Source organism: Sarcophilus harrisii, chromosome 6 (assembly GCF_902635505.1).
Source record: "Sarcophilus harrisii chromosome 6, mSarHar1.11, whole genome shotgun sequence".
NCBI lineage: Eukaryota > Metazoa > Chordata > Mammalia > Dasyuromorphia > Dasyuridae > Sarcophilus > Sarcophilus harrisii.
The window spans coordinates 146754671-146767773 of NC_045431.1; the positions used below are offsets into that span (position 1 = coordinate 146754671).

At 33.6% G+C, this 13103-nt stretch overlaps 1 protein-coding gene across 2 annotated transcripts in view; it reads right to left on the reverse strand.

Annotated features, from left to right (window-relative positions):
* Positions 1-13103, reverse strand: part of PPP3CA (protein phosphatase 3 catalytic subunit alpha) — a 359353-nt gene that overhangs the window by 179547 nt on the left and 166703 nt on the right. For both annotated transcript variants that reach the window (XM_031941911.1, XM_031941910.1), the window contains exon 2: positions 11587-11787. In XM_031941911.1, coding sequence (XP_031797771.1) covers positions 11587-11787 — 201 coding nt within the window. The remainder of the gene's footprint in view (positions 1-11586; positions 11788-13103) is intronic.

Consider the following 13103-nt stretch of genomic DNA (forward strand, 5'->3'; position numbering starts at 1 on the left):
TGTCCTCTAAGGTCATATTGAAAATTCTTTAAATTTCTGCTACTGCTACTTCTACTACATAGAATGCTTAATAATTACTTTAACAGTTTTACCACTTCTCTGCCCCCAAAATACTTAACTTTATTGTATCAGCTCCCTACTCTTGTTTACTAGCTAGGATGCTCCATAATTTGAGACCTCCCTATGTTATCAATCTTAAACAATGTTATTTACATATTCTATGTTCTTGCCAAACTACACCTAGGAAGATGACCAATGCTTTCTAGTGTCCTTACCTTTGCTCCCTCTGATTCTCATCACTGAATATCTTTTGTTTGCATGTCAAATTTCTACCCACCCTCTAAAAAGCCTATTTTAAATGTCTTCTCAGATCTTGCTTTGCAAACTACCCTTTGGGCTTCATATGGAATTTTGGCTGATATTCTTAAGGGATCTGAGATTATTATAAAATATAGGCATAGAAGCATGTATAAGAACATGAATCTTAACTAATCTTTAAAGTTTATAACCAACGCACAAGAGGAATAAATAATTAATTTAAAATACTAATTATAGCCTAAATGATCAATATTAAGACTTGGATAAATTGAAGACTAGAAGTCAACTTATATTTAGAAACATTATTAGAGTAGTCTAATAAGTCAACTGCTTGACTTATTTCACCAAGCAAGCAATAAGGATTAAAAACCTATGTAAAAGAATGGGAATGGGGGCAGACATCTGGTTTGTAATGGCAATCATCCCTGACTGTCTGGGACAGTAATTATTCAGCAGATTGAGAAGGTTATTTTGCTTGCAGTTCTATTCAAGATTTATTCAGATACGTGGATATAAGCGTATGCACACAGAAACAGAGGGAGACAAAGCATATTCACATATCCTATTTACATATGATATATTGCCCCCTCACATATATTTCTTCAACTTCATTTCCAAAAGTAAAATCAAGGGGGTAAAATTAAAAAAAAAAAAAAAAAAGAGATATCGCTATTTCTTTTCTTATTTTCTTTTCTGTTTTCTGTCTCACATTAAAAAAACAAAAACAAAACAAAAAGCCAAAACCTTATTATTTCCTTAATAGGCTTCTTTGAATAAAACATGCTTATCTTCATGAAATAAACTGGCTAGCACCAATTTCTCTAATCCCACAACCCATCCTTCTCACCCTCATTTTTCTTTCAATTACCAGGAAAATTGCAATGACATATATAGTCTTCTGACATACGTTCAACTTTGGTAGGAAGACACTAGCAGTGAGTTGGTGTCCAACACAGTATGCTTAAATCAAAAATGAAATGTGGAATAAAGAAATTCCTAAATATCAAAACTATCTTTAAATTCATCCTGAATACATCAATTTCTCTTTTTTATGTCATTGTCTCTCTCTGTCTCTCCTATTTCTGCCTCTGTCTCTCATAAAAAAGGATGTAGCCACCACTTAAAATTGCTTCAAATTTTTACTCCATGTATTAGAATGTTTCAGCATTAATTGCTTGAAGAATGACATCTTGGGAATGCTCACTCAAGTGGATATCTGAACTGAATACTTAAGAGTATTCCTTCCAACAATGCAGACCAAGAAATACACCAAGAAAAAGACAAGGCAAACCACTTCAGCATCTTTACCAAGAAAACTACATGGACTTGGTCACTAAGAGTTAGATATGAATGAAAAACTGAACAACAAGAGTATCCTGACTAGTTAGCCAGCAAATACTAAAAACACTTGTGGTGCTGATGGGCTAAACTAATAGTCATTTGAGTACTGAGAAGCAAATGGAAAAAAGAGCAATAGAAGTGAAAATAATACAATTTGGCAATTTATTCACGGTGAAGAGCAGTGATGTGGAAGATGTTATCAAAATTGTGAACCTGGATGAATGGAAGAGTTGGGTTACCCTTCCCTAATAAACAAGATCAATGGAGAGATTGTGGGAAAGATAATGTAATGAGATTTGCAACCTAACACAAGTCATAAATAATGAATAGGGTGAAGCTGGAACTTTTATGCACTGGGCACTATCCAGGAATGAACTGTCTCTCAAGGGGCTGCCTGCCAAAGCCATGAGGTGATTTGAGCGACAGGGTCGGATATATTAGATGAGTGCACAGGATTTTCCCAATGATAGCTTTGTAGCTACAGCCGTGGCTGCATAACAGTTAGATTACGACTTCTTTGAGAGGCCAAAACTTAATTGAGAAAAGGGGTAGCTCCATAATTTACATAGCAGAAGGAAGGAAAATGAGAGAAGATACTTTGAGATATATGAATAAGAATAATTATCTTAGAGACAATTCCCACAAAACGTTATAGTGGGGATTGTGCAATGAAACATAGCTAAGAGACATAGTAGATAGAAAACTGGACCTGGAATCAGAAAGACCTGAGCTTAAATTTGATCTCACACATTGTTAGCTATGTGATTCTGCTTCCTCATCTGTAAAATGTGGATAATAGTAACATCTACCTCCCACAGTTGTGATGAGAATCAAATGAAATAATAAAGTAAATTTAGCCCAGTGCCTGGCACATATTAAACATTATATAAATATTAGCCATTATTACTTTGTTACCTTCTGATGCTACTTGGCTGCCTTGAGGTCAGACCATGGTCCCACAGGGAATCCTATACCCTATTCTGAGATCACTAGTCTAGTCTAAATGATAGATATTTTTCTTCAATCTGTTTAAGCCAAACTCGTGTGTGTGTATATGTGTGTGTGTGTGTGTGTGTGTGTGTGTGTGTGTGTGTGTGAATGATTATGGATTTCCTGATGTTTGGAATCTTAAAATAAACATCATAATATCAACTACAAAGACATAGAAGACATTTCAGGGAAAACTTTAGCTTACATTACGCACTGGATCTTTTTCTTAAGAATGGCCACAACTTTTTTCCAAACATATTTTCCTATTTTATACCTCACTTGAGATTCAGGATTAGATGGTTCATGAATAAAGCTAATTCTGGGTGCTCATTATGTTTAAAGGAAATTTCTAGAGTTTTGACTTGGGCATGGTAGATCTCGGATTGGAAAAAAAAAAAGTCTTTTCAGAGGTTTTTTGCACTTTTGAAACAAATGCTTTATAATTAACAAACTATCAGTATGGTCAGATCTGGAACTCTGGTCTTTCTTCTTTCTCTCTCTCTTTTAAATTCTACATCTTTCAATCAATTGTATTATTGTAAAGAGGGAGTCTTTTATGGAAGATCACATGCTATCAGTACCAAAGCTGATTGCAGTTTATATTCATAATGGAATATTATCTTTGAATTCCTTCAAGGATGTCAACAATTTGTTTTGGCACCAATAAAGACCAAGATTTTTTTTTTCACATCTTCAATATTTTTCCTTCCCCTTCACACACCTTGAAAGTCAGTTCCTTAACACCTTCATGACTTTATTTCCTCCAGTAGAGACATTTCATTGTCTATATTCCCTTGATCTAGTATAACTGCTCTTTCAAGTTATGTTGTGGGGATTTTTTGTTATTGTTTTCTTTTGTTTTCCTCTTTGATGTAACTTTTTCTGGAAGCACATCTGTGATTATGATATTGTTAATATTCAAGTGATAGCTCCATGCTCTTAGATGGTGAAATGAAATGGCTATAAAAAGTCTTTAAATCTTTTACATCTTTCATTCATTTACATATTCTTTAAGCTTATATTTTATTAAAAAAAAAAAACAGATTAACAATTATCCCTACTACTAAGAGGTGTGGGCCAGGCAGTAAAGTGAATAAAGTTCTTTAGTCAAGGACACCTAAACTCCAATCAGTGACCATAATCAAATCATTTAACTTCACTTGGTTTGTTTTCTTATCTGTAAAATGGGGATAATAACAGTATCTATTTCACAGAGTCATTGTGAGGTATAAAAGTTATAATACTTGCAAAACATTTTGCAAATCTTAAATTGCCGAATAAATCCTAGATATCTATTATTATTATCATTATTATTCTTTAAAATATATGAATAAAACCAAGACAAAAAGATAAAAAAAGACAAAGGCACAGATAGATAACTATAGATGGTAAAAAAAAAAATAGACAGACAGACATATATACAAGAAACATTGCTATTTAATAAACTGAAAAAAATATCTCAAAAGAACAATCAATGACATCGTTAAAGACATTATTGGAATAAAATAAAAATGTTTGAGAATGTCTTTTTAGTAATTTTAGAGGTGAGTCATGAGGGTAAAGGAATGTGAAATGCGCATACAAATGTGCAACACATAAGGATAAGGACTCAGGGATAGGAGCCTAGATTGGTGACTTCAGTAGTATAAGGCAGGGATTCTTTCTCTACTTGTAACTACTTTTTCTATGTGACCCCAGGTATATAAGTACATATAAAATAGGTATACAACTCAAACATTTAATGATAAACAAATCATAATTTCACACTCCCCACATTTACTTACGAGACCCCATACAGAGCCACAAATCACAGTTTAAGAAGCTTTAGATAGGAAACTCTTGGGTGAAGGAGCTTCCTTTACTAATGCAGTTTGGCACCTTTTTTTTTGGAAAGATGTCTAGAATGGAACTTCTTGAACTTTTTTCTATTCACAGCTCTTTTTGCCTGAGAAATTTTTATGGGACCCAGATTATATAGGTATACAAAATAGATGTACAAATCAAATATATACTAATAATAAGTCATAATTTTGCAACCCACACATTCATTTATGGGATCTCATGTGGTGCCACAAACCACAGTTTAAGAAACTGGGGTCTAGGCCATCTAGAAAATTATTGGCTTGTCCAATGTCACATACATAGTGTGTACCAAGGGAGAACTACATCTAGGTCTTTATAGACTATAGCATGTGTGGCATACAACATTGCCAAGTGCAGCCCAAACCAGATTAAAATGGAATTAGCAAATACTTCACAGATAAACAAATATACATTAATATAGAGATAGTAGTTAAATAAGGTTTTCTAATACAACATGCAGTCTACAGGTATCCTTATGGAAACATATGGCTAAATAACCCCTATTTGACACTGAGGCCCTTTGCCAGGTTGCTTCAAAATAATTATTTTATTTCCTCCCCCCCCAAATGTTATGCAGGGTTCTCTTCCATATCATTAGGGTTCCCACAATCTGGAAAATCCATATAAAAATTTTTTTTGCCCCTCTTTTTGTATCAGAGAAGAAGTCTGAGTTGTTTTGGTATTAAAAAATAAAATATTTTGATACAAAACATATATTTTATGCATTTCTAAGTTTCTAAATTTTTTTTTGTATTGTCTGCTAACCTTCATATGTCATCTGTGGCTTCCATAAAATTCCCATTTAATATTTATATATCAAAACCATAATGGAGAAAGTCAAGATGGGGAAGCGACAAGCTTTTTCAATGTAACCCTGTATTGGAATTGAAACAAAACCTGTTCATCAATCCAAGGGAACTACCTAATTTCCTAACATAACAATTTTACATACCACTTGGGGGAATCTGAAGCAGGTAGATGAGCCTCTAACTCCAAGACAATTAAAAACCAATCCGTAGTAATCTTCAAGAGGTCATCTCCTAGTTAAATAATCCTCATTTCTATAATCTTTACAAACATGTTCTATTTTCCAACCATTTCATCATCACCTTGGGAATTTTAGCCAAGTTCTTCTCCCTTCTTGAACAATGATGCTCTGAACTGGATATGGCATATTGATATAGTTCTGAGCCAGGGTGAGTTTATAATTGGAGGATTATCTCATGGTTACCGTATTTTAAATTACTTATGTGTCTCAGCAGCACTCCTGCCTTATTTATTTGTTTTTTTCCCCAATTTTTTAAAAAAATATTTTATTTTTAATCTTTTTATAAGCATTACACTGCTGTCATATGTATCCAAATAATGAAAATTCCAAATGAAACACAGCTATTCAGTATAATCCATTTTAAGCTAATGAAAGTCCTAAAATTATAAAAAAAGTTTGCAGTAATTCTTTTAAAAAAAAAAAATCTACCTTGGAGGGAATTTCAGAGGATAGAGCAGATCCTACTTTATGCATTGATGCAAAGCAAGAGGAGTGTTCTTTGACTTTAAGGTAAAAAATATACTTTTCCCTTTTTCATCTTCACCTATTATCACATCAGTCCTCATACTCTCGGAAAAGAAAAAAAAAAAAAAAAAACAGATGATTGTGATAAAAACTACAAGGCCACTTACAAAGTCCTGATCTTTTTGAGAATAACAGTAAATGTGATTTTTTAAAAAAAGGTTTTTGTTTTCTAGATTATATTTCCAGTGCATGTGCACTACATTACTTTGATTCCTTAGTTACTCCTGGGTAAAAGATCAGCAAATTTATTTCAAAAATCTTATAAATTAAGATTCTATTCACCTGTAGCTATGAGGCTGCTGGGGTAGAAAATAGTCCTGGAGACCCAGGCTCAAAGTCTGTTTGTTTTGACACACTTAAGGAGCTATGCATGATGCACTAGATGAAGTGCTGGGCTTGGAATCGGGTCTCTCAGACACTTACTAGTTGGGTGACCCTGGACAAGTTACTTAACCCTCTTTGCCTCAGTTTCTTCAGCTGCAAAATGACTAGAAGAAGGATCGTTTAACTCCAAATGTGATCACAAAGAATCAGACACAGTTGAAAAACAACTGAATACCTGGATAAATCACTTAAACTTCATGTGCATTATACAATTCTTTAAAACTCAGTAAATAAATTAGAAATGTGTTATAATTTTTTTCGTCAGAACTGGATGGTGGAATAAGCTTCCTAAAAATGTTCTGAAGATTTTTAACTCTGTAAATAAGACAGGAGCTGGCATCTATGCTTCTTTGATAAGGGAACCCCTAGATCAGGGGCTCCATATCCTCTTATCTGACTACACCATTTCTTGTAATTCCTTTGTACATTCACGGGGAGCATTAGCTCAGCCAAACTGAGACCTATGGAAGATTTTAGCTTAAAAAGGTCAAGGTCTCCCATTGCATGCAATCATCTTGATCTATATCTTGCCATTGGTCCAAGCCGCTTTGGAGGGGAAAGTGAGACTGGTGACTGCACAACCCACTTTCAACTTAAATCCAACTCACTTGTAAGTCATGGTATCACCTCCCTGAGTCATAGGCCTCTTCGAGAATGAAGGACAAACAACAACAAACATTCATAAATACCCCGTATACCCAAAACTGATATAAGACAATTTTCTTTGAATGATAGGATTTTATCCTATCATTTCCCCCCCGTCACACCAACTCCGTCCTGCCCAGAATATTAAAAAAAAAAAAAAAAAAAAAAAAAAAAAGATACAATAAGACCTCAATTCATTTATTATTTGTGTGAACTTGGACAAATTACAATTACATAACCACTCTGGGGCTTGTTTTTCTTTTGATAAGAAGAAGGGAGGTCACATGAGATCATCTTTAAAGCCCTTCTGATTCTAATGTGCCACATTTTATGGTTCTCTAAAACTAGTAATAAATAAGGAATTATTTGGCTGGTAAATCCTGGTGAATTATTCTCAACATTTACTTCATATGTGCCCTTTATTATATTTATTGATTACTTATGGCATGATATTAAATTGACAGAGTTGGCCTCAGAGTTAGAAAAATTTAACTTCAAGAATGACAACCTTGGTTATATGTATGTAACCCTGGATAAGGTTACTGAAAAACTGCATGCTGGAACATTTGCAAATGTAACTTCCTTATTTGGGAGTTCTTTATCTCAATGAAATAATAGGTCATCCCTGTCTTTCTATTTAATATTTATTTAATAACAAATAATATCTATTTAATAACAAAATTAGAATTGGACATTAATCCTGGATAGTTAAAAAGCTAATAGCAAAAATTGAGAAACTCTTCCCAAATAGATTTATATTGACTTCTGTTATCAGATAAGATTATTAAACCAAGTCTAAATCTACTTTATACATACAAAACTCCCCTTCAAAAGTACTATTAACATGAAGCGGGGAAAGGATTTTACAAGCATTCTCAAAGTATCTTCACTATTTGAGAATGAATTTTGCAACTGTTTTGTAATACAATAAGATCTCAGTTTTTTTTTCAATTCTTTCATAAGAATTGTAAAAAATTTTTCATCAGTTGTTACAATATATTCATCTAACACCCTTGTGAAATAGAGCTGAGAGTAAGAATTTGTTTCTTCTTGCTATATAGATGAAGAAACTAAACATAGACCTTGTGAAACATATATACCTACGATTCCAGTGATTTGACCATTATCAGTAGCATTTTATATAATGATATATCATTTTCATAACGATGATACTAACAATGATAATAATAACAACAAACGCTAACATCTATATATCACTTAAGATTCAAAGTAATTTTAAAATATTGTCCAATTTAATCCTCACAAAACTCTGGGAAATAGGTGCTATTTTCATTTGCATTTTACATACAGGGAACTGAGACTGAGAGAGATTATATGCCTTGCTCAAGATTATCCATCTAGCAAAATATCTGAGGTTAGATTTGAACTCAGCTCTTCCTGATTTAAGGACCATTGCTCTACCCACTGAGTCAGCTAATTGCTTAGTAGAATTATAAGACAAGAAAAAACTTTTGAAATCACGTATATAGGCCTCTTCCCTTCATAGAAGAGATAACTGAGATCCAGAGACGTTAGATGACAGCCAATTTTTGACTTAATATTTATTTCACTTCCTCTTTTACAGTAAAAGAGTGAAACTTAAATCACCTTTTTCTTTCTGGGAAAAGGGGATCAATAGCTACATTTTGCTTCATGTAGATTTAGAGCTGGAATAAACCTTAGAGGTCATGTAGTCCATGACCTTACAAATCAGTAAACTAAGACCTAGAGAATCTGAGTGATGGCTCTGGCCACATATAAGCTTCTTGAAAAGCTATCTCTTTAGAACAGTTTCATAGATTCTACCAGAAGAATATTTGGACATAAAGAGAAAACTAAATTATGAGTAAGCATGTAGGAGAAGTCATACAAAACAGTATGAGAAATTAACCATAGTTGGGGAGAAGGATAAGTATTGGATTAGTCTGGGTTCAAATTTCAGATCTATTTAGAAGGATAAGTATTGGATTAGTCTGGGTTCAAATTTCAGATCTATTTTTACTAGGTGATATTGAATAAGTGATTCTTTAACCTGTCTCTATCTTAATTTCCTAATCTCTATTTTTTTTTTCCCTGAGGCAATTGGGACTAAGTGATTTGCCCAGAGTCACACAGCCAGGAAGTGTCAAGTATCTGAGAGCAGATTTGAACTCAGGTCCTCCTGACTTCAGGGCTGGTTCTCTATCCACTGTGCCACCTCGCTGCCCTAATTTCCTAATCTCTAAAATGAAGAAACAGAATTAAATGATTTCTAAGGTTCTGTCTAATTTTTAAGTCCTCTGAATTCATAGAGGAGGTGATATCTGAATTGGGTATCGATGGATAAGATGGTTTCTATAGGTAAAGATATAGTAAAGGATAGAATCAGGGAACAGTCAAAAATTTGATTGGAGTCTGGAAGGTGATAAGGGCAACAATGCAAAATAAGATAGGAAAACTGATTAGACCTAGTTTAGGGAAACAGGAATTCAGATTTTAATTGGTAGGCAATAAGAATTCATATTAAAACAATAAAAACATTTTTGTAGTGCTTTAAGGTTTTTATATGGCTAATATGTCATAATTATTGTTACAAACAATTATTCTAATAAGTAGGTCTTCTTAAGTGTATGAAATTTTAAAGATTTCTTTGGCAGTAGTACAGAGAATGAATTGAAAAGGGAAGATATTTAAAGCTGGGAAACCAGTTAGGAGGTTTTTACAACACCCTGAGTGAAAGATAATAAAAGCCTGACCAAGGGTGGTGACTGAAAAGTTACAAAGCATGGCTATGAGTGATACTGCAACAGTAAAACAAAACAAAGCCAAAAACAAAATAAATTAAAAAGACCTGACAGCTCATCAGTTAGGAATGGTCAAGGAGAGAGTGAATAAAAGTGATTCCAAAGTTTCAATTTAGCTAAGACAATAGTAGTATCATCTATAGAAACAGGGAAGTTTTGGTTTGAAGGAAAATGAGTTTCATTTTGGACAATGAATTTGTGGTGTTTTCAGGACATTAGGCTAAGTGGATACTTTCAAGTGTTTTGAAGTGTGCGAATAGACCTTGGGGAGAGTTTAAGACTAGAAATACAATTCAGTCAGCCTGGAAAAGGTTATAAAAGGTAAAAAAAGATTGATGAGAAAGAGAATATATAGAGAGATGAGAGAATAGTAAAAGAAGAAGCATTTATTAAGCACCTTTATATATCAGGCACAGTGTCAATTGCTTTATTATAAATTTATCATAATTATAATTATTTATTATAATTTTTTTTGAAGAAAAAGAGACACAGGAGAATCTTACACTTATTGGAGGTTATAGGGGAGGGAGAGGTGGGTAACAAGAGGAACCAGTAAATGAGAATGAAAAGGAATGGTCAGAGAAGTACACGAGCAACTAAAATTGAGCTATGTCACATAAACCAATGTAAACATCTAGTTTCAACAATGTTAGAAAATTCTTATATACATAATCTCCTATAACTGTTCCTTTCTCTCTGTTTGGATACTATCAAAAATTTGCTTTTCAAGGAAATTTAAAAATTCTTCTATGTTAAGCATGCTAATAAATAACTTTAGTATCTCTAGAATTATTAAAACAAAAGCACAAGTTGGCCACCAATTGGTTCCATATACTAATACAAGGTGTTAATGATAGTTTTATATTTTTGTGTAGGAAAGAGAGTTCTAAAAAGCAGGGATTGGATGTATTGATATCATTGACAGAGAATCATAAAATGATAAAACTACTTTTACTAATGTAGGCAACACTTCCTCCTCAATTTAGAATGACATGTTAAATGACATTCGCAAGACCATACCACCAGTATATGTCACGGAAAGAAATTGAATTGAGATCTTCATGCCTTCAAGACCAATTCTCTATGCCCTACCAGGATACTTTTCAAAGAAGTATAAAGATGTAAATCCAATTAACCAAGAAACACACACATGATTAAAAAGATAAAAATGTCCATATAGATTGTCACAAATTCTCACACAAAAAAAGAACAATGGAATCTTGATGAAAATTAACATCCATTGATGACTGATTATTTCATACCCACCCATATATTTCTGAGATATCCCAGTATCCATCCTTTATTTTCTTGGGCCATTGATTCTCTTCCCTAACAAAACAGCCTTTTTAAACACACACACACACACACACACACACACACACACACACTCAATTTCTTTCTTCACTAACTTCCTTCAACAAGTTTGATTACTAAAACAATGACATGGTTTTTCTATATGTAAAATGACAAAAAATAATAATAATAGTTCTATATTTTTCTACATTATTATCTTATCTTTAAAATGTCAGTTTCTCCCCATAGTCAATGTTAATGTTAATGCAACAACCAAGCCACAATAAGATGAATAGCCTTTTATAATATGTAGAAAGACTTTAAGAGACTATCTTTGGAATTTCATGTATAAACCATGAAATGTGTAGAGGGTAGGCCTACATCTGTGGGATTTACCTGTGACTGGAGCATCAATGTCAAGTAAATTTTTTTCCTGTCGAAGAATTGAAGCACCTTCTGTAATTATTCTCAAAGCAACACTTTCTTCCAGCCTTCCTTCCTTCATGAGATGTGCCTTTAAGATATCCACCCGAGGTTTTCCATCATTATCAAACACTTCCTTTGCTGTAAGCCGGTGACTTGGAGGAAAAGGGACAGCTGAAAGAGAAAAGGTCAGATCCTTTAGCATCAAAATCCTTATGTTCAACCTACAAGAAAGAATATCAAAAAATAAAAAAATACCTCAACATTTTAGACTAAGTCAAGGGTTATCTATCAAAGCTGTCCACCTTCTATTCTGTAGATATGAGTTAAGTCATTGCAGAAAGATCTATAAATCTTTTTTCTTCCAATTCATACTTCATCCCTCCCTCCTACCTCCCCATCAGTGATGTGCCAAAAGAGGGAACACAGTAACACACTGTTCCCTTTAACTCTGCCTAATTTGGGCAAGAGGAAGCCATTCTCAACACCTCCACCCAGAGCCAGCCTTAGGCAAAGGTGGAACAGCAGACTGGCCAAATACCTGCCATCAGTCATGCATTTCAGTTAAGTCATTGTCTCTGAAATGTAAATATCCTGCACCAGGGATACTTTTCCATTAACATCTATAAATAAGAGTTAGTGCCCCAGAACCCAATAGATATTAGCAGAGAATAGAATTCTTGAGACCAAAATCATAGAGGTAGGAGGGAGAAAAGGAAGGGGAAATGTATAGAAAGGGACCCCAACTACAGGGAATGAACTTCTGAAAGCAAATTTGGCCTACTTCAGGATCACCCAAACAACCCCAACTAAAATTTTACATGTGAAGAAACAAGCACAAAAAGTAATTTACCCAAGATCTTAGGACTAGCCCCGAACTCTTCCCTGCATACCCGCATACCCTTTTCTTTACTCTATCTCTTTTCATGGCCATTGTAGATCTTTATTATTTATACCTATTCTCTTTAGCTTTTCACCAAATACTTCCATATGCACAATAATTCTATTTAATCAAAGGAATAGTCAAAATCAGTAGACCTTATAGACCACAAGATGTGGGTCAAAGTACTGCCTCTTTCACATAATGGCTGTGTGATTTGGGGCAAGTAACTAAACCTCTCACTACTTCTAGAGAACTCTCAAAGATTCTAGGTTATGTAACTTCTGTTCACTGACAAGGGATCTCTGCACTGAGTAAAAAAGTTATTTTTTAGAATTATTTCCCTAAATTCCAAAATAATTTTTTCACAAAAACAATGATGCTTAAATTTCCAAACTAACCCCCAAAGCACTATTGGACCATAATATATCTGAAGTATTGTGTTATAAGACTACAGTTCAGGGATCCAAAATTTTACAATAGAGAAGAGGCATTTATTGTGATATTATTTAGAAGATAACTTTTGGAAAAGTCAAATGAAACTCATCACTTTCCAAAAATCATATGTATCAGCAAGATTCTACAAACAATTCATCTGGGTTATTTTTAA